This window comes from Malurus melanocephalus, unplaced genomic scaffold, assembly GCF_030028575.1.
Source record: "Malurus melanocephalus ecotype Western Australia unplaced genomic scaffold, MMel_1.1 scaffold_28, whole genome shotgun sequence".
In the NCBI taxonomy this organism is placed as follows: domain Eukaryota; kingdom Metazoa; phylum Chordata; class Aves; order Passeriformes; family Maluridae; genus Malurus; species Malurus melanocephalus.
In genome coordinates this window covers 2,674,037-2,700,635 of record NW_026623260.1, presented here as the reverse complement: position 1 = coordinate 2,700,635, position 26,599 = coordinate 2,674,037, and the positions used below count along the sequence as shown (strand labels likewise).

General features: G+C 42.4%; 1 protein-coding gene across 1 annotated transcript; it reads left to right on the top strand.

Annotated features, from left to right (window-relative positions):
* The first annotated feature begins 239 nt into the window (after positions 1 to 239).
* KDM4A (lysine demethylase 4A) lies at positions 240 to 26,188 on the top strand. The gene is made up of 22 exons (XM_057390646.1): positions 240 to 329; positions 633 to 785; positions 979 to 1,154; positions 2,305 to 2,419; positions 3,175 to 3,368; positions 4,797 to 4,846; positions 5,349 to 5,452; positions 6,479 to 6,616; positions 7,484 to 7,734; positions 8,501 to 8,682; positions 9,562 to 9,908; positions 11,561 to 11,681; positions 12,241 to 12,419; positions 14,572 to 14,776; positions 15,060 to 15,136; positions 15,860 to 15,915; positions 16,708 to 16,816; positions 17,753 to 17,941; positions 18,575 to 18,745; positions 19,205 to 19,324; positions 19,878 to 19,970; positions 20,975 to 26,188. Exons 2-22 carry the CDS (start codon positions 648 to 650, stop codon positions 21,113 to 21,115), a joined length of 3,156 nt encoding a protein of 1,051 aa, XP_057246629.1. The 5' UTR covers positions 240 to 329; positions 633 to 647; the 3' UTR covers positions 21,116 to 26,188.
* Positions 26,189 to 26,599: the final 411 nt, after the last annotated feature.

Sequence of the window (26,599 nt, the reverse complement as noted above, 5' to 3'; positions counted from 1 at the left end):
GGAKCGGCGGCGCCCCCACAGTGCCTGCGCGGGCTGTGGGCACCCCGGTGAGGCCCCAATTCTGAACGCCCCCTAGCGACTGCCCGGTCCCGCCCGCCGCCTGCCTAGCAACCGCCCCGCGCCCGGCCTCCTGATTCGCTGGCCCGCCCCGGCCTGCCGGCGAATTCCTATTGGCTACGAAGAGGGAAGCGGGCGGCGATTGGCTGCGGCGGCGGAGGGAAGGGGCGGGGCGACAGGGCGGGGCTCGGGCGGAGCGGAGCGGCTGCGGTGGCGTCGGCGGTTCGCAGGACTCTTTGGGCGCGTAGTGCGGAGGGATACGGCGATCGGACGTAGGTTCGGGGACGAASGGAGGCGCGGAGTAGCGGAACGGGGTGCCGACGTGAGCACGGCGGGCGGGGACTCGGGTRCCCCCGCGGCGGGCCCGGCCGGGCCGGGCGGGAGGGGGGGTGAGTCGGTGGCGTTCTCTGCCGTGAGAGGGAGAGCGAGCCGTGGGGGCCTGACGGGCACGCGTCGCCCGCCAATGAGGAGGCAGGGCCGGTGCGGACCCCGCGGCGATTGGCCGGCGGGCGGGGTGGGCGGGGCTTGCGCGGTGTCCCGCCCCCCGCCCAGACACCCCCGCCTCCTCCGCGCAGGGCCGGCCCGGCATCATGGCCTCGGACCTGGAGAGCCTCAACCCCGGGCAGCGCATCATGACCTTCCGYCCCACCATGGACGAGTTCCGCGACTTCAGCCGCTACATCGCCTACGTGGAGTCGCAGGGCGCCCACCGCGCCGGGCTGGCCAAGGTGCGACACTCCCTCTCCCCCCGGGCGGAGGCCGCRCCGCCGGCCCCGGGCCGCGCACCGGCCGCCTCCGCCCTTTGTTTACGCCGCGGCGCCGGTGGGGCGGGCGCGCCCCGGCCGGGGCTCGGCCCGAGTTCCCCGAGTTTGACGCTGTCCCCGGCCGCGGCCGCCGCTCCCGGCCCRTGTGTCCCCGCAGATCGTGCCGCCTAAGGAATGGAAGCCGCGGCAGTGCTACGATGACATCGACGAGCTCGTCATCCCCGCGCCCATCCAGCAGGTGGTGACGGGCCAGTCCGGGCTTTTCACGCAGTACAACATCCAGAAGAAGGCCATGACGGTCCGCGAGTTCCGCAGGATCGCCAACAGTGACAAGTATGGCCGGTCCCGGGCACATAGTTATGGAATGGTTTGGGTTGGAAGGGGCATGAAAGATCATCTGGTTCCCCACCCTGTCAGAGGCAGGGACACTTTCCTCAAGACTAGGCTACCCAGGGCCCCATCCAAGCAGGCCATCTAGGAATGGGGCATCCACAACTTCCCACAGAGGCCAGGTCCTCGGTATGGCCTGGGGTCATGCCCTGGGTATATGAGGTTGCTTGTACAACGGGCTGTGTGCATGGGAACCTTTGTGTCCTGCACTGCAAGATGATGTCTAATGGCAGCAGAACTTTCTGGTTGAAATGTGCACTCCTGTCTGTGAGTTCCCAGTAGCTAGACTGTTGGAATACTTAYTGASTAGTGGAAAAAGGAATGTTYGYGAAATAAAACAAGGAGATGGAGAAAAGATCACTTGAAAAGAAGTTGAAGCRAAATAGCTTTTGCARTAACTACTCGKAAATAACRTTGGARTTGGTAGYTRCAGTCARTCCATCAAAGCTTGTTTTATCTTTCAAAAGCGGTACAGATCAGTTGTTTTAGAGTTCTGTTTAATAGAATAATTTTATGGAGATTATTGTCTTATATGTGTAATTGTCTGGAATGTCTGTCTATAGACACACATTAAATAGGTATTAAGTCTAAATTTGATCCCTCAGTGCTGCACATAGTCCAGTATATAGTTTGCAGGGAATGGGCATCAAGASCAGGTATTTTACTGRTAAACTGAGCATGTTTGACCATGGTTTGGTAGTTTCACAGTGGCAGAAAACTTTKGGTTTGTWTGTTTGTTTTGTTTAGTAAGTTGTTCTTTATATCATTTCTGGTTTTGACTGCRTTGCTGCTTCTAAGTAGCTGCAGCTTAGAAGGTGAAACTGTTCTGACTCCGGAAAAGTGCACAAAGTAAAAATGAAAGTAAATTGAGAAATGGGGAAAGTCATTTTCTTCCTGATACTTCCGTTCCCAAGTGTCACAGGAAGAGAGCCGTGGCTGCTCTCAGTGCCTTTCTGGCAGTTTAGGGATCTCGCTGATAGCATACATGCATTAGGTATTTTTATTGTAGCTTTCCATTCTTTCAGTTGAGGAATACTTTGGTTCAGGCTTGTCAGATATCAAAGTCTTCAGTATCTTTTCATGTTTTTTTCAGGTACTGCACACCCCGCTACACAGACTTTGAGGACCTTGAACGAAAATACTGGAAGAACCTTACGTTCAAYGCCCCCATCTACGGGGCTGACGTTAACGGCACGCTCTATGACAAGGTAAGGAAACCTTCCTGGTTTTCAGGTTACAGTTATCCTGGTATAGTGCATTCCATAAATACTAATGTGGCTCTTACCTTTGGGAAAGAGTTAATCATAGTCTTAGCGTAGTTCCAGCATCTGAAATAGGTGGCTGACAGAGGTAGCATTCTAAGGGACCTTTGCTAGCCCTCCAGGAAAGCAAAAAKCACTATTGCCCAAGCATTGCTTTGTTCTGAAAYGCGTGTGAGAGTTGCAAGTTGATACATACTGCTTTGGTATCCACTGGTACAAGTATTTTTGTGGGACAGCTCTGTAGCCGTTAGGTGGTAGGATGATAAATGTCAAAAGAGCTTGGATTCTGCTTGCTTGTCTCCTAAGTTACTGTGATTTACTTTTAAAAGGGGTTTGGAACAAAAAGTGGTTTTGTTCAAGAGGGTTCAGACCTCAGTTCAAGCTCAGTCAACATTAGCTGTTATTCTGTGCTCTGTTAGCTTCATCTGTAGCCTCATGATTGTTTTCTCCTTCATAACCATTATGTTGACTGGTAACTTTTTTTCCCTCCTTAAAGGCCAGTAAGCAATTAGGCCAGTAAGCAATTACTATGCAAACTATACACYATGCAAAACTTGGGGTTTAGGTGAACTAACAGCTGGAGCTGTGTTACTCTGTGATGTGCTGTCTCACAAGTGTCTGTTAGCTTTTGGAACTGTCATCTCARCTGTGTGGTTTTGTTCTTTGTAATCCTTGTTTGACATGAGGCTTGTGTTTTGCAGCATGTAGATGCGTGGAATATTGGCAGATTGAACACAATATTGGATATTGTGGAGAATGAAAGTGGCATAACCATTGAAGGAGTGAATACTCCTTACCTGTATTTTGGCATGTGGAAAACTTCCTTTGCTTGGCACACCGAAGACATGGATCTCTACAGTATTAATTACTTGCATTTTGGGGAGCCCAAGTCATGGTAAGATTTTCTAGGGAAYGTTCTAGATGTAGAAAAGCAATACCATAAAATATTGGAGTCAAAGTCATGAAGTATAGTTGACTAAAATAATTAAATTTCTCCAGTCTTGCAATGCAGTTCTATCTGATGACAAAAACACTAGAAACCTGTAAGAAACTGCAAAGCAGTGTATGTCCTCAGTAGAATGTCTTTGTTTACCTTCTGTAAGGGTCTGTTTGCTGTCTTGCTATAAAGAGTTCTTCTGAATTACAGTATAGCATGGATTTGCTCTGCTGTGGTAGGGCAAARCTTGGCAAACTTTCTTACCACTTCCTGAGACTTTAAAATACCCATGCRGAGATACAGTCACGCAGGCACTGAGGAAACAGGCAGTTTTTAACAGACTTTGAGCTATAGCTGTTTATCATAGATCTAAACATCAGGCTAGTGGATGTCACTGGGTCRTTTTTCCAGTGTCTGAGCTTTTCTAATTCTTTTTAGGGGAGACTCCCAGATTTCTCTGTAGCATGGGTTGCATTTTAAGAGTGAATCATGCCTTTCTGTTCACAAATTAATTTTTCAAGCAACTTCAACAATTGTTTCCATGGCACTTTTGTTGGAAACTAGTATTTTTGGCTGCCTTTTAATACAACTTTGAAGAAAAAAAGCTAGCACAATGTGACCCATGAACAACCTCTTGCAGTGGCAGTAGCAGGGAAACATGAAACAGAACAGATCAGTCTGTTGAACTATTTGGCCATTGCCTCTTTTATAGTAGTACTTGGAAGAAGTGAGCTTTGCTGGTATCTTTGATTTATTTAGCAAGGATTCCATCAAGAATTTGGCACTGTCTTCAAGAGTGAAAGCAAACTAAATAGGTGGCTTTGTTTACTGTAGTCAAACCAGYCAGGAGTTTTGTGGCACTCATAAAAAGGTGTGTACAGAGAGAGACATAGCCCTAAAGAGCACTCCATGAGCTCTGCACGTGTCAAGGATGTGGTGTCTGACTTAGTCCCATTTTGGTCTGAGCAACTGAAAGAGGTGAATCCTTCTCCCTGCCCTGTGTTYCTCCTTGCACTGAGTATACTGAGATTGCAGAGCTGTGAACTGAGACAGTTCAAGAAGTGCTCTTCCTTTCTCATTACAATTCATGTTTTGTTGCACACATCTGCTTATTATGTATAGAATTTTTACTTCCTTGACTGCTTGAGCAAAAGCTGTTGAAAGAAACGGTCAGCTTTTGGGTCTTKATTTTTCTTGGGATACAAAGGTAGAAGTCTTCAATGAAGATTTTTAGCTCTACATCAAACTTAAAAAAAGACAATTKTGAGATAGAGGATTATTTTTTATAAGTAATTCACACCTTGATGCCTAATTATGATTTCCAGTCAAACTTTGAGGTTTTGTTGATGTCACTTGAACTTAACAGACTTGTTCTTACATCTTCAGGTACTCTATCCCTCCAGAGCACGGGAAACGGCTGGAGAGACTTGCAAAAGGTAATCAGGCGATTCATATTGTGCCTTTTTCAAAAGATTGGATGGACAGCTGCACTGGGTTTCAGCCCTTTTAGAGAGCACAGGCTGGCATGACTGAACTGATAATTTGCCTTTTAGAATATAGATTAAATTACTTCTGAGTGTTTGCTTATAAGATATACACAAGAGAAATGTCACGTTACAAATGATGAACATGTTATCTGTCTACCCTTTAATGAGAAAATCCTTAGCTATTGATTATTAAAACTGGAAGGTTATGGCCAAGAGAGGATCCTTTTATTTGAGGTCTTTCTTACGTTTTTTTTCAAACTGGCAGCTGTTAAAAGATAAATCTTGGGGAGTTGTCATTTTTCTTCAGCATGCAGACTAGCACATTTCAAATAAGGTGGTCCATACTTCTAGCAGAAAAGTGTTTAAAGAGTAATTTTTCATAAAAGCTGTTGAAAAATAAATGTAGTTTGCAGCACAATGGTAATATATCTCCTTCTCTTCCTTTAAACAGGTTTTTTCCCAGGAAGTGCCCAAAGCTGTGAAGCATTTCTCCGTCACAAGATGACTCTCATCTCTCCATCAATTCTGAAGAAATATGGAATTCCATTTGATAAGGTGTAGAAAAGTAATCGTGGTTATACCAGCTTGATCAAGAGGTTCCTGCAGCCTTGTCTTGTTTCTGACAGCAGCCARTAGCAGATGCTTAGAGAGTAAAAGAGAAACAGGCAGGGTGTAAGGCAATCCTTTCCTGTTGTACTTCCATTTATCTGGCAGTTGGGGTCTGAAAGAGTGGGACAGAAAAATTTGTCAAGGGCTCCTAAAAACAAAAGCTTGGCTTTTTGTGTTTGGTTGTTTTTTTTTTTTAAATTTTATTTTAACTTAAAACTAAGCACTACCTCCTCTGTTAGATTCACTTCACTGTTTAGATGTGTATGCAGTGAAGTGAGATGGTTCTTTTTTTGTTTCAAACTTGCCCCTGCTAATTTTGTTTGTTGCAATATGCTTCCTCAATAGAAAATAAGGTTGTTCCCTGTTATTTTTTTTAATTACTTTATCCATTCCCCCTCCCACACAGAGATACTAAAACTCTAGTCTTTGAGTTCTTATTCAGAAATRTTGTCTCATCTGCCAGGGCAGCTGAAGGGTTATGTCATCATAAACCTTTACAGTGGGGAAATGTTGAAGAGCAGCAGTGAAAGGCTGACTAAGAATTGCACTTTAATATGTAAAGCAAAATGAGACAGCTATAAATTTTCAAGTTCTATGTGGATAGAAATTTACTCAACCTTAGAGACTGTTCAGCCAAATATGTAGCTGATACAGATCTTTATGAACTTCCTATAGCTGGATACAGAATATTTTGTCTGTATAACCATTTCTGTGCTATTTTGACCGTTTGTGTTGTGTTTTAGTAAAAATACTAAAGTTGAGAATGAYTTTTCAGTAAACAGATACTTAACATAAGTAGCACATAGTGAAGGCCAGTCTCAAGTCTGGCCATTGCAACAGGGAGCTCCAGCCACCATGTGTGAGTGGGGTTTTTAGGTGCACTGCAGAGGGGTATGGGATCTCCGTTTAATCATATTCACAAGTACATTCTTAAAGTTTGAATAACACTGTGATGTCTCAATTATCTTCTAGGTGACACAGGAGGCTGGAGAGTTCATGATAACCTTTCCTTATAGCTATCATGCTGGCTTTAACCACGGCTTTAACTGTGCTGAATCTACCAACTTTGCTACTCTTCGGTGGATAGAGTATGGGAAGCAGTCCGTGCTGGTGAGTGGTCTGTTGCCATCATTAAACCCCCATGGTTTGTTCTGAGGGACTGGTTTCAGGGCTTTTAAGATTGGATGTTTGCTTTGTCACAAAGTAGCAACATCCAGGCAACSTCCTTCATGTCCTTGTGTCAACCATGGATAGGTTTGTAACTTGTAACTTTTTTGTAAGTTTGCGCATCTCAAGTGAGGATTCGATGCAAAATAGTGGACTGGTTGCCTTTCCAGAAATGAAAGAGTATGTTTGGTGGGCAGAACTTGCCAGTATTTTTCTCCAGTATTTTAACCCATTATTTATTGTCTGTTTAGCCTGGAATACAACTTTGATTGTATTAAATGACTTATTAAAATAAGTATCTTGGCTGAACCTTTAGACGGAATAGTGTTATATCCCTGTAGAGGTGCCTCATGAACAAGGGTTGTGTTTTCAGAAGCTACATTGAAATGAATGCTTTGAAGCACTAGTTGTAACCATGCCTGGAWGAGGGGAGCCTCTGCTGTTGTGGGCAAACCTGGAGTTTGTGTGGCTCTGATTTTTTTCAGTATACTCTGGTTCTGCTGCCTATTTCTGTATGAGCTCATTTTAAAACAGCTTCTACCAGCAGCTCTGTAAATAGACTGGTGRGCTTTCTTCCCTAGTTGTTGTGATAATACCTGGTTTTGTGCTTTGTATTTTTTGCTGGCTTTTCTGCCGTTTTTATTAATCTMATATATACCCTTCTGATTTCCTGGGAAAGAGCCTCGAGAGTTCTGAGGCTCAGTTACATGTGTGTGGGATTTTGTTCCTTAAACTCCTGAAAATGCTGGAGAAATGCAGAGTAGAGCTGTCRGGTATTTGGCCTTACTTCTGTATTTTCTGTGACTTCAGTGCTCGTGTCGAAAGGACATGGTAAAGATCTCCATGGATGTGTTTGTGAGGAAGTACCAGCCAGATCGTTACAAGCTTTGGAAAGCTGGGAARGACGTGACTGTCATTGACCATGCTCTTCCGACCCCAGAGGCGGCAGAGTTCCTTAAAGGGGATCTCATGCAAAAAGTCAAGAATGGGAAACAGTGTGCTGAGGAGATGGAAACAGAAGAGATGTGTAAAGAGGAGGTGGATGGGGATGAGACAAAAAGGTACTGCTTTATATAGTCCTTTGCTTTTCTRTTGGATTATTAGGATTTGAACCCAGTTGCAGTTCAGTGTTTGCCATTCTGATAGAGCAACAGTCAGAGTTAGCAATATTTTTTTTTTCCTGGGAACAGGGTTTACGCTTAATTTAAGTCCACATTAATAGTCTGTGGTAGGCAGGAAACACACCAGCTKGGATGTAGTTCTTCATCTTGGGACAGGCCTCCAAAGCCTGGATGGGCAGTGTTCACCGTGCACTGACAGRCCAGAAGAGAAAGGGGGTGTTTTGAGATCATGGGACAGTACTTGCTAGCAAATTCTGGTGCAATCAGTGCTGCAAGCTGAGACATGGGTGTGCAATTCCTAGTTGCTGACGGTCGACAGGCTAATCATCTCACATTTTGCAGTTAAATCTTGTTCAKCCAGTACCAGCTACTGTTCCTAAAGCTGTCTTTAGTGGTGGATTTTTTTGTTGTTGGTTTGGTTTKTTTKGAGTTTTGTTAGGAAGGGGTTTTTTGTTTAAGGTAAGGAATACCTGGATAGAGCATAGCTGCCTCATRCATGATTAACATGCTGAGAAGTCATCTCTAAGGATTACTGACTTCCTCTGTGAAGGTGAAGAAAACACTTCAGAATAATTTGGAAACTATCTGGCTTCCCAGATACTGTCTCATAAAACACTGGTCTAAACCAACTATTTTATGCCTTCACACAGAAATTCTACACATTTTACGTGTTTGCTAACCTGACATASGGATTTGTCTTCTGCAGCGTCCCCAAGCACCGCATAGGAACAAAAAGGCACAGGGTCTGCCTGGAAGTGCCTCAGGAGGTGAGTGAGAGTGAGGCCTTCCCTAAGGAGGAGTTGAGCTCCACACAGTATGAAGCAGACATGACAGAGCCTCGTGAGAGTGAACCTGTGCAACAAGGTGAACAAAGGCTCAAACTTCCAGGTAACTGTGTGTTTGTCTGGGGCTCTTTTTTGTATGATCGTTGGTAGGATGCCTTCATCTCCAAAAAAGCAGGCACTAGTTTGTCTGAGCCATTGCTAGCCCCTCAGAAATTTGCTGTTATAAGACCATATTCTAGCTTTTGATTTTTACTCTTTTTCTTTTGCCTGCCTGCATACAGAAATACAAGGGATGCCTGAGTAGTCTAAGCTCCTTTGTATCTCTTGAGCAATGTGACCTGTTTATAGGAATTGCTTAGTAAAATATATGCACGCTTCCTGGTACTGTGGGTCTGGTATGCTTTATAGGTGTGTTACTTGTAATTTTGTAATAAGTAGGCTGGAGAAAATTCATGTGGCTTGTAATGGGTTAGTTATCCYTGCTATTAGGGGAGGAGCAAGGGGCTATGGAACAACACAGGAACAGGGAAAACATGTGTGACGTCCCCTCTTGTATTTTGTTTTCCAGCCCTTTGTGGCTTGTAGTTAATAATCTTTTGGTTTGTGGGTTTTTATTTTTTTTCTAAGTCTCCCATGAACGTTTGTAACCTCTTACCCACAGCAACATGTGGCCAGTAGYTGGGCTGTTTTAACTACATACATGTCTGTATAAAGAATTGTCTCTGTTTATTTTGAACTCCTTGTCTGCTAGTTTTGTTTGATATACCCTAGTTCTTGTGATGGGAGAGGCAATGAGCAGATGCTTTTATTCTCTCAYTGAGCCACCTATGACTTTATAGGTGTTTGAATTAATGATATACTCTTTACATGAGGTTCTGTTGCTTTTTTATATTGCTTTTCTCTTTGGCTTTGTGCAAATAATTGCACAAATGTTCTCTTTCTGCCCAGAGTTTAGAAAAAATCAGTATCTCCCTTCTTCCAGATCGCATGGACTCAGCCAAATTTGAAGAATTGAAAACTGTGAAGCTTGAGGAGGAAGAACAAGAAGCAGCTGTACTGGATCTCTCCATTTCACATGCTTCAAATTCCACTTCAGTGTTGCYAGCTTCAAAGCAGAGTGCAACATCCAGTGTTCAGTCCAGCTCGCCTGCCTATTCTTCAGACTCTGAATCGTCTGATCTGTTGGCAAAACGAACTCTTCCTGGGCCAGCCGGGGTGTTCACAGTCCACAGCTACGCTAAGGGGGATGCCAGCGGATCCGACAGTGAGCAGACTTCAGGGAAGAAAGCCAGTGCCTCCTCCAGCCTGAATGAGCAAGAACTGACAGAGGTATGAACTGCACAAGAACTGAAAGCTGGAGGGTTACATTCCATGGTCARGGGTTTGCTGTGACAAAACTTCCTATCTGTGCAGATGACCATTTTGTCCCATTGGTGTTTGCATAGCAGATTGCAGCTCGGGTTTTGCTAAAGACACAAGCATTCAGTTGAAAGCCTTATACACTTAGCCCTTCTAGAAAGCAAGGAGATCGCCTGTGCTTGGTGTTAYTGACATGGGAGTGTTACAAACCAGTTGAGGTCCTTTTGTAGTAAGGGACACCTGTCTGTACCTAAAATGCATCTACTTTGTTCCAGCCTTTATTGCAAGCACATTGATGTGGTGAGGCACTTTTAATCTAAAATTGCATACGTGAGTACATCTCTGTGTCCTTTTAAAAGAGAAGAAACTAAAATATTGGTTGGGAGAATGTGAAACTGAATKTTTAAAAACTGCCAACGAATGTTTTATTAAACAGCCTAAGAGAAGAGTTAGAATCTTTTCTGTTAGTGTCTTTCCARTGTTTTGTTTTCCTCTTTAAATGTKTTTAGAGAATGGGAGGCCAGTAATGATKGTATCCTAAGCAGTCAAGAATTACRCAAAAGAACAGCAAACAGCCAAATCTCTTGATAATGAAGCTGAAACTGAGAGAGTTGTCATGRTTKTTTAAACTAAAGATCATTCTGTTGCASATGCTGATGTCCTCTCTGTGCARGGAAGGGGTGAAATTCTGAATGGGTGTGGATTGTTTTCCCCAGTGGTGTATTTGGAAACAAATTTTCCATTAGACAGTAACTGGGAATGGTAATTTCCATTTCARTATTTCTTAGAAGCCTTGTATCCAACTCTGTGTAAGAGATCAGAGGTGATGATTGTTTTGGTTTCTTCTCACTTCTTTTATGAAAAGAAGGTATTTAAATATATGTRAGACCCATTTAATCCAAGATTTACTTCTGCTTTTGAAAGAATAACAGATTTTTTTAAAAGGTAGGTTCTTATCTAGTGAGAGACTTCCTGGGCTGTTAAAATCATTGCCTTTATTGCCCTKCTTGTCAGGTTAGTAGTAATTTTGTCAGTGTGTCACTTGTTTTTGTATGTGGCTGAGGGAGGAGGAAATAGCTGTTGCAATCTCCTTCTTCCAGTCTGTCTGGTAAGACATCAACGCAAGCAATAAGCAGAAAGGGTGAAAGTGTCCTTCATTTAAAATAAGCCTTTTAGTTCRAGATGTTTATGAGCTATGTATTGTTTCTGGTTTATTAGTTTTTTTACTTTTAATTTTGGAATGTTTTAAGTGGAACACAAACTGAGGCTTCTCCAGTATTCATGAGACTTCTTACAATGACTCTTTTATGYTGAACCATCCAACTTCTCTTTCTTTGATACTTTTACACAGTTCTCTAAATAAACAGACTTGCATGAAAAGCTACACTGGGMCCTGTGAAAAGTGTCCATTCTACTGACTCAACAGAGCTAGTACAGCTCTGTCTGGTTTTTCATAGAAGTGCTCAGAGTTCTTTGAAAAACAATTTAGAGCTGAAGTTACTTAGTTGGAAGTAAAAGTGTGGAAGCATGTGTGCATTTTGAAGAAGTTTCTTTAAATTCCTTCAAAAATGATGTCAAAAGAACACATGCTAACGACTGCTGAATTGCTTCTCCTGGTCCAGGTGGGAAAGGAGTATGTAAGCTCAGTGAAGGAGAGTAAGAARTCCAAGGGTCGTCGCCAGCCATTGAGCAAACTTCCACGCCATCACCCACTCCTGGTGAAAGACTGCATCAGTGATGATGGTAAGTGAAGCCTTATGCTCTCTGGGAAATTATAGAGAGGGTCTCAGCTTCTGTGGCAGTGTGGGATAATCTAGTAAGTAACTGGTGATAAGCGAGAGTCAGCAAGGGACACCTTTGCCTCCTAGACAAAGTGCTTATCTCATTGCATCATGGAACTTTTCTCTCAAATGGTGTTGTCTTTGTTTCCTGCACTTTTCTTTGGAAGGGAAAATCAAGCCAGTCTGCCTTAGGGCATTCCAGACATTGATGTAAATATTCATGGTTAAAAAAAAAACCCTAACACCAAATTCTTTAGCTGACAGCTTTAGTTTTGATGCTGATGGAGTTTGGAGTTGGTTCTGATCTCATACACTAAGCCTGTCTTGTGTCTGCACTGTTTCTTGACTAGTAGAAGCCTCTTAAAAAGGAGACTGGCTTCCATCACCCTTCTGTCAGTCTGCTTTTTTTTTTTTTTTGCAGTCTTTTCTTTCATCTCCATTCATATCTTCTCACCTTATTTTACAAGAAGAGTATCTGTAAAAGGGCACATAATCACTGAGTGAATACTTTCTTATCACAGAGTCATCAGAGCAGCTAACTCCTGAGGAGGAGGCTGAGGAGACAGAAGCATGGGCCAAGCCACTGAGCCAGCTGTGGCAGAATCGACCACCAAACTTTGAGGCTGAAAAAGAATACAATCGCACTATGGCCCAGCAGTCCCCATTCTGTGCTGTCTGTATGCTCTTCCAGGCCTATCAGGTATGAAACCAAGACTGCATGCTATCACAGAGATACAGAGTAGGAGCTGCTGTGATACATGGTTTCAAAAATGTGCGTTTGCATATTGACAGTTAATAAAAGCGGTATCAATGCCTCAGTCTTCCCAAGGAATTGTTCCAAGAGGGCACAAATAGGTGAATATCCTCACACCTGTGGTGGATGCCTGTAGCTTCCCAGGGGCTCGCTCAGCTGTTCAGCAGAAGCTTTTGTGTTTTGTGGCTTTTGCTCAAACCACAGAATGGAGCTTAAATGTTGCTGGAGCTGACTATAAATTCCCAGTTCTCTTTCCAGACTGACTTCTTCACTTCTAAAGTGTTTTTAAAAMAACACTTTTAAGTCCCTTTAGGTCCTCTCATAGCACATGGTCTTTGAGGAAGAAAACGTTTTACTTTCAAGGATTTAGGATTGTGTTTGTAGATGGTATAGATTGAAAACTGTCTTGTCTTACAGTGCATCCATGAGAGTAGTGTGTGATAGGACACAGAATTCCCTTGTTGTGTTGACTAAACGCAGGAGTCCCACATTGAATTTTGGGATATGCCGAAGATAAATAATTTTGAGGTAGCTTTTATAGCTGTCTACATGTTTGACCTGCAATTTGGAGATAGTGTGACCCTTCCCATACACTAAACATATTTGATTCATTTGTGATCACTGTATGATTGTAGTGGCACTAGAACAATGTTCATCAGTTTTGGAAATAGAGACCTCACATTTTTGTTGAAGGTTTATATATCATATGCCATAGATCATMGTTTCTGTTAGATCTTGCTATTTCTACCTGAGAGTAAGTTCTTAGGRATGGAAATTCTGGTTAGGAACTGTGTGGTACTTGAGGATTTCACTGGTCCTGAAGGGTATAAAGTTAACGATTTGAGGACCGTTGAAGTTCTGTTAGCTTGTTTTTTTAAGTTACTGTTGGCAGAAAACTCTCAGCTGAATGTTTTCAAATTACTTTCTACACCAGCCAATGAAGCAGAAATTCTTCCAAGATTTGAGCTGTGGTTAGTCTTTGTTCCAACTTCAGAAAGTCTATAGCAAGTCTGGAAACTCACTTCAATTTCCCATTTAAATAAAAAATTGGCACAAAATGCCAGATAAATATTCACTTTTCCTTTGGGAAGAAGAAAAGTATCTAGCTGCTTGGGGGGTGAAAGAGTCATATTTTCTTCAACTTTATTATAGATTTCCCTYAGTTGTTTGGTCTTTTGCTTGACACACAATGTAAGTTTAAATCAGTGAGTTTTAGAGTTAGACTAAACAGGACTTGTTGAAAACATGTCCATTTCCTTCCAACTGTGAGCATTACATGGACTTTTTTTCCCTACCTTTTCATGCACTGTAGGAGGGACAGTTACTGCTACTGCAATTTCTGCTAACAGTAATTTGAAAAGATTAGGCAAGCTACTTCTGTGATGGCCTATGAGGTACAAAAGATGGTTTAAACATTTTTGCAAAGAAAAAGATTAATTTTTGTTTAGCTGACCAGAAGAGTAGCTTGAATGGAAACATGCCCCTGTAAATTTTGCATGTCATAGCTGTTTCATTTGATATTGGTTTAATAGAAATAATTACAAAAGATCAGCCTGAAAGTCTTCTGAGTTTATGTGGGAAACTGCATTTTCAGTCTGTTTATTTTCCAGGAACAAATTAGTTTTAAAGCCCATTAGACTTGTTCAGAACTATACTGGGAAAAAATAATGGGGATTGTAGTAGGTATCTTTTGTGTGTTGGTAATCCTCCCATACTGAGGTAAACTAAGTGTGCACTGATGATAGCAGTGTTATGATCCTCTGTGTTACAGGGGGAAGATGCAGAAGAGGTGTTACCTGTAGAGTGTGAGGTGGGCTTGGTATTCCATCTTCTCTGCCAGAAGAGATGCAATTTGATATGTATCTTGTTGCTCATTAGCAGGATGCAATTCAGACTTTCCATTTAGTATTTGGGTAGAAAATAATTGCGATCTGAAGCCACAGCAGCTAAGGATTTTATGAACTACAATTTCACCTAACCTACCAACTCTATAATTTTTCAGCACCTTCATCTTAATACTGGATATATAGATGAAATAACATGTGAGTAAAGATGATGTGAGACTATTTTATTTGTAAAACATAAATTCCCTATCCAGGCAGAATGTGAAGGCAGCAGTCAAAACTCTGGACTAACTCCAGCTGCTGCGGATGGGAAGATCCGAACTAARCCCCTGATTCCTGAAATGTGCTTTACTGCAACTGGCTGCAGCACTGACCTCAACCTTTCAACTCCCTACCTGGAGGAAGATGGAACCAGYGTACTCATCACCTGCAAGAACTGCCATGTCTGTGTTCATGCGAGTGAGTGCATCCAGATGTTACCCTGAGCTCTGCTGTTCTCTGCGCTGAGCTGCACATCWTAGCAGGCCTCTGCCAGTTGATTTAATGTAGACCAACTTCAGCCCTTACCAGAGAAATATATTCTGGGATGCTGGCCTGTGGAATGGGCAATTGGCTGCATGGGTGATTTCAAATACACAGCATCATGCTGGGCTTCATTGCTTTTAATTTSTGCTTTACTTCTGGGCCCAAGGGGAACGGTTTGGGTTTAAATAAGCTCTGAAATGAGATATATCTGTTTTAGGTTGTTATGGTGTATCCCCTGACAAGGCCACTGCAGATTGGATGTGCTCCCGGTGTACAGAAAATGCCTTAGAAGAGGTAAAATTTTTCACAGATGGTGTCTGGTACCTCTGGGAAGTTGGCTGCAGAGTTAATTCCTATAATGTTGTGGGTGTTGGGCTTTTTAATTATCCTGTAAAAAGAAGGCAATTTAGAGAATGTGTAGGAACCACTCTCTTGTATTTTAGTCCTTTTAAAYCATAATGATAGTCTTTTAACTGCTGCAAAGCTGCTGAGCTCACTTGAGTCAGAGGGAAGATGTTCCACATGAATCTGGGAATAGCTCTATTGTCTGTCTGAATTTATGGTAGCTACTATTTCTAAGCCAGAAAGTAACTGTGTTAATAACTAGGCACATGAAAAGAAAGCAAGACAAATGGGATTCCCTCAAACAGCTRTATAGATTCTTGATCAGTAGAATGGGTCAGCCTTTTGATTTTTATTTCCTCATGTTGGTTCCAGATTCTTTTACACACCCCCAAAGGATATGGGGTGTTGCAGGTGTAAAAGGAACCCATAACAAACAAATTTACTCTTCAGTAGTAGGTCTGCTTGCTTTCAACAGACTTGGAGTCTGTATTTGTTGCCCTAAGGGCAGCAGCGTTTGAGAGCTGAGGGTCTGAGGCTAGTAAAAGTTAGCTCTCTCCTGACTGCAAACTCATTTTCTTCTTCTGGGTGTGCATTTTCAGGTGGAAGTTCTGCAGCAAATGTGGTGCACTGGACTTCACTCTTCCAACTAATACTTATTCTTCTTTACTYCAGGACTGCTGTTTGTGTTCTTTACGAGGAGGAGCACTGCAGAGAGCCAATGATGACAAGTGAGTGTTTCAGAATTTTTGGTTTCAGGGAGAAGCTCAGTTCCTAAGTAYATGAGGGTAAGCTGGTAAACTGTTTGCATTTAGTGTAACAAAGTGACAATACCACCCTTCATGCTTTGTTCATTGTGTTCTCACGAAGTAATTCTTATTCTTTGGGTAGTGCTTAGCTCGTTTTTTCTTATGACAGCTTTGCATTTAATAGTGCAGAGCTGTAATGTGCAGAGGTACAACCTACCATATAAAAATAAGGTTCCAAATGAAATACCATCTCTTTGTACCTTTTCTACAGAGGATTTTGTTTTTTCCATCTAATTTGTGGTTACAGTGATGACCAAGGGCAACCATAGTTTTAAATAGTACAATATTGAAATTCAAGGTACCTCTACAGTAAAATGTGCATACAACTGCCTGTCCTGTGTCCTTTGGGTGTGATGGATCATCTGAAGTTAYTTGATGCAAAATAGCAGTGGGGCAGATTTGTAGCACCATGAAATAACTGAAACTTGGCTAGGCAGCCTTTTATCATGCAGGTATGCAGTCACTAAAGTGCTCTCCTGTTAAGCCTGTTGATAGTAGATTTTAAGTATGAAGAAGTCTTGGGTTTTCCCTACATGTGACCTGTTAGTAGCAGTAGGATAGTTCAATAGTAGGATAGAACTGATAGTTCTCAGAGGTTATTTATAGTGGTTTATATGGCARATTTCAACAGAACTGTATTTACTTATATCCCAGAGCATCCTCTGTTGGCCTTATGCAATATAATTTTCTTTTTCCTCTCTTCTAACCTGACAGGTGGGTTCATGTAATGTGTGCTGTGGCTGTACTGGAGGCAAAATTCGTGAACATTGCAGAGCGGAGTCCCGTCGATGTTGGCAAAATCCCCCTGCAACGTTTCAGACTGGTAAAGATCACCTGTGCTGCATCGGTGGTGTCTCTGTCCATTTAGAATCTGAGGGGCTTTGCTTATCCCTTCAAACCCAAGTCATCTCTCCAGACTAAACTATATAATCTGCTCAATTCTGCGTATAGGAGATGGCAGTTGTCCCTCTTGCCATTTTAAAATCTTTTCCTCGGTTCTAGTCTATGTTTATTCATATGAAAAGCCACAAAAGGGGCACGGTTTTCAGTATGTGGCAAATGACATTTATACAGTGGTGCAATGGTTATAGTTTGTTGTGCTTGTTTTTTATCTAGTTCCTAGTATTTAACTTGCTTTGTTGACTGCTCTCAAGCACTGAGATGTTTCAGGATATGAGGCATTCCTGTAATGGGCAAAGGTCTTCAKCAGAAAAGCAACTGTACTTAAGTCTTTTAACAGCTCAGTGTTTAGGGGAAAATGACTCTGCTTTGCATATGCATTGCAGATAACATTCTTTTCCTACAACAGCCCAGCAGGCCCGAATGAGTAATAGTGAGAGAATTTTAACTGTTACTTCTGTGGTCATTTCCCATTATTCTAATCTTGTTGCTTGTTGCTTGTATTTATGTAAGTTTTTAGTTAAGTGCTGAAAGGCCCTATTGAGTTGGAGCATTGCAGGCTGATTTAATCTAACATCTCTTGCTGGCATCCTTGGGTTGCATGTTTTGTGCATGTTGAGCTGGTAGATAYTTAATTTACATTTTTCCTCTATTGCATTACTTTTACTTCTATGAATTATTGTTGTGTCATAAGCTAGAACTGGTAGCTACCTGCTTCTGTTTAGTCAGAAAGCAATTGTTTTCAAAGGGGCTAAATGGCACAGCTATTATATAATAAGGTATTATAGCTAGACCAGTTAGTCCTTGGTGTGGGATAAAAGCTAGTGCCAACCAATAACCTCCAGTTTCCTGTCCACAGAAATGCATCTTCTGCAAGAAAAGGAGAAAGAGAATYGCAGGTTGCTGTGTACAGTGCTCACACGGTCGGTGTCCCACATCCTTTCATGTCAGCTGTGCCCAAGCAGCAGGAGTCATGATGCAGCCTGATGACTGGCCATTTGTTGTCTTCATTACCTGCTTCAGGCATAAGACTCCATCTCAGGCAGAGGTGAGTAGATGTGTTATTCCCAGGATTTGAGCTGCTGTGTGTTGGAGGGACTGAAAAGTTTTTAGATTGTGTCATTCTCTTGAAACTTCAATGTTCATYTTGGATTCTGATATCAGCCTTGCTGCTACTCTGATCTTAGGTCCTCTATTGTACTTCGGTACAGACAATGACTGAAAGTATCACATCCCTCCTGTGGCTGTTGTAACGAGAAATTGTAGTGGGGTTTATGATGTGATACTTTAAATGCAGGATTTAGTGCCATTGCTTCAGCAGTCTGCATGAGTGGTCAAAGAATTTCACATTTAAATGATTGATTGGTTTCTAAAGTTCCCTTGTAGCCTTTTTAACCAAAACCACAACAGTCTATTAGACAGTGTTTTCTAAAAAGGCCTTCCATCTCCCTGAAGAATGAGAATCTAATTTGTTAAGTGAAGGACAGCAACACATAACAGATTAGACTTCAGGCATGTAAAATTCTGGAGGCAGAACTTCCCTAGAAATGCTGCCGTTGATGTCTTGAGTGACTCATCTGAACTGCAATGTTTTGCTTTGTTATCTGCCAGCACTGGAGCCATGGTCTTTAACACATTCTTTATTGAGTCAYTGTATAAAATGTGATTTTTCTCTTCTCAGCGAGCTAAGGCTGCACTCCAGGATCTGTCCCCTGGACAGATAGTCATCAGCAAGCACAAGAATGGTCGCTTCTATCAGTGTGAAGTGGTCAGCCTTGCAAAGGAGACTTTCTACGAAGTCAACTTTGATGATGGCTCCTTCAGTGATAACCTGTACCCAGAGGACATTGTGGTATGTTGTGCAGTGGGGTCTGGTATGGGACACATGGTATGAGTCAGTTCTTGCTGCTGTAGAGCAGACACACCACGGGATCTGSTAATTGTTCCCTGGGTCCTGTAGTGCTGCAGGAGGGCCTTAGGGATGTTACCTGAGAATGACTTCACTGAGGCCACATAGGGGCAGATRTAACAGGGAGTGCAGCTCATCTCTGGCTTCTTAGCAATAGTAGGTCTGAAGGAAAATTTGCAGATACTTGAATGCCATTCCTACATCAAATACTTTGACATTTCTACCACTGTTGAGATTTAAATGGAGATGACATGAGTAGATGTCTCTCAGCCTAGTTCTGCATCCCKAAAATAGAGAATTGTTGGGGTGGTGTTCAGTGTGACTCTTTGGTAGTTTGCTGAATTTTCACCTAAGGAAGCTGCTTACCCTCCTTGTCCTTCCCATCTTCCCTCTTCATTCCAGAGTCGAGACTGTCTTCAGTTAGGYCCCCCTGCTGAAGGGGAAGTCGTGCAGGTGAGATGGACAGATGGACAAGTTTATGGAGCCAAGTTTGTCGCATCACACGCTATCCAGATGTACCAGGTATAAAATTGCTGTCTGAGAATTCATCACTCAGAACAAGCTAATGATGTTAACAGTGTTGCTATCGGGGAGTTATGCTTTAACACTATGTCATCACTGACAGGTGCTGGAAACATTTGCTGGAAGTGATTGCTTGTAGCTGTATGTACATCTGGTTACCTACTTGAAAGTGTCCACTTCTTAAAACTGCTGGTCTGCAGTTCTTCATCAGACACTGTTCCTTATTTTTGCTTTTCTCTAGTGAGAGTGTACCATGCCTTTTGTGCTTACAAAAGGATGAATATTCAGGCGGTATTAAAGTGAACAGCCAGACTGTCTTGTAAGGTGTTAAAAGAATAKTCCAAAACTTGCTGGGTTATTATTGTCATGCGATTATTGAGGTTTTGATTAAAGTCTGTTGCAGTGTGTGTAGCTGCAAATGTATCTTACAAATTTCAAGTGGTAGAAGATTATTTCACAGAGAGCGCTGTGGGGAGAAGACAAGTTCTGGGTAGCTATGGGAGTGTTGTAACTTGTGAGACTTCTGACAGAACAACTTCTGGTTCTCTTCTAGGTGGAATTTGAAGATGGTTCACAGCTGATGGTCAAAAGGGATGATGTATATACTCTTGAAGAGGAGCTTCCTAAGAGAGTGAAGTCAAGGCTGGTAGGTAAACGGGGTGCAATTCTACTAAAGAAGTTAGTTTAACTTAATTTGTGCTTGAACAACAGTCTGAGCACATGGTAGCAGCAGATTGCAGTCTGATGCTCTCCTCACTCATTGCAAAGCTMAGTAGTTGTCAGGCTCCAAAAGCAAAGTTCTGTCTCACTCTGGAGAGAATTTCTCCTGCAGGGGTGTGAGTTTGTATCATAGTTACTGATKGGAAGTGCACATTAATGCCCTTTCATACCTGTATTCCTAAGTTCCTATTGTCTACTTCCATTGCAAAGAATTGCCAAGCTCCTTCGCTTACCCTTTGTTCTGAGAAGCTCTTAGTAGGGATGTATCAAAAGAGCTGGCTGTTTCCTGAGACTGTAAAATTATTCAGGTGGGAAAGGACCTCTAACAATTGCCAGACGCCTGTTCCAGACAGGTAACTTTCAGAAAGGGTTGCTCATAGATGTCTTCAATTAAATTTTGATTATCAGTAAGGATGGAGATCCAACACTTCTTGTTTCTTCACTTTGCATTTCTGACTACAAAAGATGTAGTTAGAGACAGCACACTGGGGTGACTTGCTTTACAGCACAAACATGCATACCCTGATGCAGATCTGTTGGCAGGCACACAGGATGTTAGAGGCTTAGGAAGAACTTACTACAGCTGAATTCTGTGACCAGGTGTTTGAATTTGCCTGCTACATAAAGCAGAAATTGTACTAGACTGCTTGAAAATTGGTACAGCTGACTCTGTTTGTTGCTTTAAATTAGATGCTCAGTTACATTTGAAACTTGAGATTCTTTAGATCTCTAATTACAATTCACTTAAACTTTTCCCCAGATTTGTAAATCCAGTTTCTTAAATATTTTTCTGTTTGGTCAGTTTTTGAAGAAGGCTGAAGTTGCCAAGTGTCTTGGCTTGGTTCTTTCTTATGTGCAACAGGAAGAAGTGGAGACAGGGATTTGGTCTGTGCTCTGGTGATGAATTCTGTCTTTTTTTTTTTTTTTTAGTCAATAGCTTCAGATATGCGCTTCACAGAGATCTTTGAAGAGAAGGAGGTCAGTCAAGAGAGGAAGAGACAAAGAGTGATCAATTCACGCTACCGTGAAGATTATATTGAACCTGCCTTGTACCGGGCCATCATGGAGTAAACACTGCCTGTGGCAGAGGAAGAAGATGCCCACCTCCCCCAAGGATTTAAACTTTCCAGTACAACAGGCCATATTTGGATGCTTTGAATCCAGGGTTTCTTTTGGGGTTTTGTTCTTTTATATTTTAAGGAAGCTAAAAAGCTAATGCTCTGCAGTAGCTGTAAGGCAGCTGTTGGATAGTGAAAGAGATCCCATTTGCTGAAGCTGATGCCTGCAGCCTGCTGGTCTGAAGTTGGGTCCGCACCAAATAAGCCAGCTTGGGGATATTGCTTTCATCTTGTTGAGCAGTCTTGCTTTTTCTTTAGAGACAATTTTGACAGGTGGAAAACTCTKTGAGGAGTTACTGCCAGGAATCCTGGCAACTGCAGAATAGATGCTATGGTCTATTGTTTTAATTGAGTAATGTTCCTGAATTTAGGAGTCGCCCTGGTGACCACACCTGGGCTTGAGCAGGCAGTATTACTGGTGCTGGAAATGGAACCTCTTTTATATTTATATCCATCTTTTTGTCGCAAGCAGCTTCAGTCTCTTGTTTCTCAGCACCTCCTTTCTGAGGTTGAGCTGTAGGCTGTTCAAATCTGAACAGACAGGAGGTGCTTGTGTGAACAGGTGAAATGTGAAATTGAATCCTGTAGGACAAATTATTTAACCTTCCATTTAATATTTTTGTTCTGATAGTGCTTTTAACTTACTTAATCATGAGTTTAATTGTTAATAGTATGTGCCTCAGAACCATTGAAATCTCTCTGGAGCCTTGTGCAGTGCAGCCTTCTAAAAATAGGTGTTCAGCTCCCAATAGACATTCAACTCCCAAAGAGTTTCTTTTGAGTTTCTCTAAGGCAATATGACTGAAGGGACAGTCCTAACTCTCCCTTCTTGAAATCCAAGCATCACAGTGTTGGGGATGACAGGGCAGCGGTATCTGAAGCAGTGCAGTCCCTCCTCTGGGGCAGCACTGTCTCTCGTGTGTCCGCAGGCTTTTGCTTACAGCAGCTAATACTGGATCTGAGACAGGTAAAGTATGCACTGAGCTGTGTGTATTACTGAAAGGCTGTGCAGTGCTCTTCTGAAGCTGCTGTCTGGCAAAGATTACCGTAGCATTTTTATAGAGTATTAGGACACATGTTGTGGTGGAAAGAACTTGCTACCCCAGCCAGGAGAAGCTGAGTTGAGCTGGGTAGTAGGTGTACCTGGAAGATGTGCCAACTTGCTCCTTGTAATTTAAGCATTAACACAGTACAGTAGGAGCAGTGTAAATACATGTTCCTTTCCCATTCCATGGGAAAGGGATACTAGGYTGTGGAGCAGATTGGCCACCTTCTTTTTGCATGGAATGATGGGGCAAATTTTCCTACTGGAGAAATCATGTTTGTGTGTTCTCCAGAAATTGTTCAAGAGGAGAATTTTCTAATGAAACAGACCTAATGCATCCCTGCTTCTATAGGGACATGGCAATGTGTCTGCAAAGTCTGGATTTGTAACTTTTTTCCTTTTGTTACATAGGAACGCTATAAACCAAACCCTTCTGAAATCCCAGTGCATCGATTTGTGATTAGCAATAAAATGTAGTATTGAGTAGTGATACAACTCTTGATCAGAAAAGAAATAAACTGCAACTTTTATACAGAAAATCTTAGCCCTACATTTTTATAGGGTCAGGAGGATAATATGAGTAGAAAAGATTTGCACAATCACTGTTTTGCATAAAGGTAATCTGTCCAATTTTTGTGGTGGAATGCCTTGTTCATCAGTACTGGAAGGCTTAAACAGATTCTGAAAGCAGATACTGGTTTTCTTTTGTGGTTTTTGGTTTGGTTTGGGTTTTCTTTTCCTTTTCCCATGTCCAAAACTCCTGGTCTCGGGGTATTAAATGGTTTTCTGATGAATGGGATAGTTGACTTGATAAAACCAGGATCTGTTAAGACCGGAGTCTGGTAGCAGCAGTTAATCTGGTCCAGGCAATAGGAATGAAGTTGCACTTTGACATCTGAGCTTGTATGTAAGTCTCTGAAGTGATGTGCTGTGAGCAAACGTGGAGAAGAGCTGGCAGGGCCTTAACAAACGTGCCTCTGTTCTGTCAGAGTTAATTTGGTAATAACTTCTCCTAGGCTGAACACTACCTGTGTGTTACTGAAAAACATACTCTTTGTGTCAATCTGCCCCTCTGCCTCCAAAGAAAAGGTGCCTTCATTCAGGCTTTCTCCCCAAACTGCCATATCACCTTTTAGGTGCCACATGCTACCTGTGCAGCAAACACCTGGCTCAACAGCTTCATCCTAAAATGGTGATCTAGTAGGAAACAGCTGGATTTGTTTGGCRTGGTGTTGTTCTTGGGGTTGGTGCTTGGAGTTGTCCTGTGCAGGGCCAAGTGTTGGATTTTATTGATCTTTATGTGTCTTTTCCATCTCAGRATATTCTGTTGTTCACCTGCAGCAGGTTTTGCCACTCACCTCTAACAGTATTAAGTGACTTTCAAGAGCTCTTATGGATAATATTTGATCTGGAACAGGAGCTTTGTTACCTGTTTTTTACATGTTTTCTGCCGGTGCCAGATGTGCTCTTGACTGCACAGTGTTGGAAACTGCTGCTGTCCTGCACTCTGAGACAAAGGGCCTTCCCAATTTTTCTGTCAGTTCTTATGCTGCATTATTCAAGTGTGAGTACACTGTTACCTACTGCAGGGACTAAACTGCATTTTGGCTTCTCTCTGTGACCTTAAAATTGGTGACCCTGATATTTGAGGGGTCTTTATTCTTTGACTTTGCAAAAGCAATTTGGTTTATGGCTTGAAGTGTAACAGATAGCAATAAAAGCTCTGTACAGAGCAGCTGTCTCAAAAGGCTTTCCATTACCTAGACTTAAATCATGTCTGATAATTTTCTCCAGTGATTTTGGGGTTTTTTTTGCAAGTGTGTTTATCCCTTTTACAGCATCATTCCAGTGAGAGTGAGGTGCTGCCAGATTATCAGCTAGTCAGGTATTTCTTAAATATATTCAGTACAAAACCATGCTCAATGTGCCCCACAGGAGCTCTGGTGGMCCTTTGTTAGGTCCTCTGCATGTGGCACTGCAGGCAGTAGACATCTTTACTTCACTTTTCATGAAGCTTCCATCTGTGACTGGTTCAGGTTGGACCCAYGAGAAGCATTTTTTTGTATAAACAAATAGTGGCTTGCCCTTAATTCAGGATGAGCTTCTCAAATCAGTGATAACTTTTCATAAGATTTTCAAAGGTGACTATATTCTTTGTAGAGCACCTGATTGCAGTAATGTTCCTGCCTATGGCTGGACTTCTAGGAGACCTCTTKTTTAGCAGCAGACCTCTCAGATGATCAGAGGCAGTACTGTCAGTGGTAGGACCCATTCTCCTTGCTCCTTCTCTCTTCCTGATGTTTAAAGCTGGGTTGAATTGATTCGGCACTGTTTGAGGAGCATAGTCACATATTCTAAGGCTTCCAATGCATCTCTGTTCTTCCATTCTTTAACTGGGCTCCTGTTGTCTGACATGTCTGCAGTTGTGCTTGTTTTTTAATGAAACTTGGTGAAATCAAGACTCTGGTAGCCTGTATGTTTTTTTCAGTTTCCTCAAGAAATAAATCCAATTTAAAAAAAAGACAATCTGTAAACTAATTTAAAAACTAAAGCAATCAAACTTGGAAATTCTCATCATGCTTCTAATTTTTCTATTAGCATTATTCTTTTCTAATATTTACTCCTTAATGCTTCTCTTGTGAGTTCTCAGGTGTCTTTCCGAGTCCTAAGTGGAGTTCTGTTATTTAAGGACTCAGTCYGGCTTGGCTGTTTAGCTAAACCTGAGATGGAACCAGAGATCTCTCCTCATTGAAACACAGAGCTGAGACATCTACAGCAAGAACTCAGTTGCCTTAGGTTCCTTTTGTAGSTGAGAGTGCCAGAAGAAGAGTCATCAGAAAATCTTAGCTGGGTGCAGTCTCAGATAGCTCTGTTCTTTACTTTGGTGTGACTCTTGAATTTCACAGTGCTGGTTAAGACCTGCTGAACTGGCAGTTGGGGAAAGGAGATTCTTCTACTTTAGCTCAGGGATTTTTGTTACTGATACACCAAGTGACCTTGGAGGAATTTGCTTATTGTAGTGTTATTTCAGCTCATATCTTTGGAACCTAATGTGCCAGGTATTCCTGGAGCCAGCTTTTGTAGTTTGGGAAAAATGATAATGTCTACTTTTCCCTGAGAAATTTGTAGATACTGCACAAAACCTTTCAATGTGGGCATTTAGATTAGTGTGAAGTGTATAGTGTTTTCAGTTCAATATGAACAACGGGGTATTGCTAAAAGTCAAAATAAGCCTTTTTCCTCTTCTCCCATAATCAGTCTTCATTTTATTGTATTGCTATTAGAGATCTTGAACAGCTTTTGATTTCTCCCTTGGATGAATGAAGAGTGCAACACTTCAGGTGAGGTTTGTTGCTTGGTTCCAATAATGAGCATAGCTGAGGGTGTGTATCTGCAGTTTCCTTTGACCTCACCAGAATGGTCTCCAGAGGAATGGGAAACATTCACCTGATTGCTCTCTTTTGATGAAGCTGTGGCAGATCCATGCAGAAGCATTGCCACAGCCTCCTTGCTGCAGCATGAGTAATGTGACAATGCCAGCATCAAAACAGTTCTGACAGCACCTAGCAAATGAGGGAAATGTGTGGGAAGGTACTGGAAAAAGATTTAAATGGTGTAGTATATGTGTTAATTTCGAAATAAAACTGAGTGAGGTAGGAGAGCCTGAGAAGAGGTGTCTTTGGCCTGGAGTTCTGCATTTAGGAAATGTTCTCACTGTTATGAATGGTTCTAGTGGGCTGTGAACACCTTCAGTACCATAATACAGGAAACAGGCCTGCTGTCTGGGCTCTTCTACCTCCCATGARTTACTGCCTGACAGCCTGGGCCCTTCATGCTGCCCCAAGACCCCAGGAACTGGGATGCTCTCACCGTTACCCACACTGCTGGCTGAAAGAAGAGCTGCCTCCTCACGGGCAGTAAGCAAGGTGGGTAGCTGGTTTTCATATCCAGGCTGAAGTCCTCCTTACAGAGTTAGGAGCAAACCTATCTTTACAGGCCAGTAAGTATGCTACAGACCAAAGCAAACTCCTTCAAGAAGTATAGTGACTCAGTCCCACAGTCTTGCTGAATTTAAGGAGGCATGGCAGCATGTTGTACCCATGGACCTCCAGAGACACTTCAGACATGGGGGTCAGATGGTTGTGAATGTGAGCTGATGTTAGCTAATATGCTTGGACTCTACTCAAGTTCTGCTGCATCTGTTGAGTATAGTGTCTCTGCAATAGATACTTTCTTGCCTATCAYAGCAGGAGTTAACTCAAACTTCATTCTGGATAGCCACGTGCAATTAAAAAGAAGTGACAGTATCCTGGGTGCAGGACATAGATGCCTTTAGTGTGAGTGGTGGATGCYGATGGAGTGCAGGTGCAGAGGAGAATTAACTTGTAGACA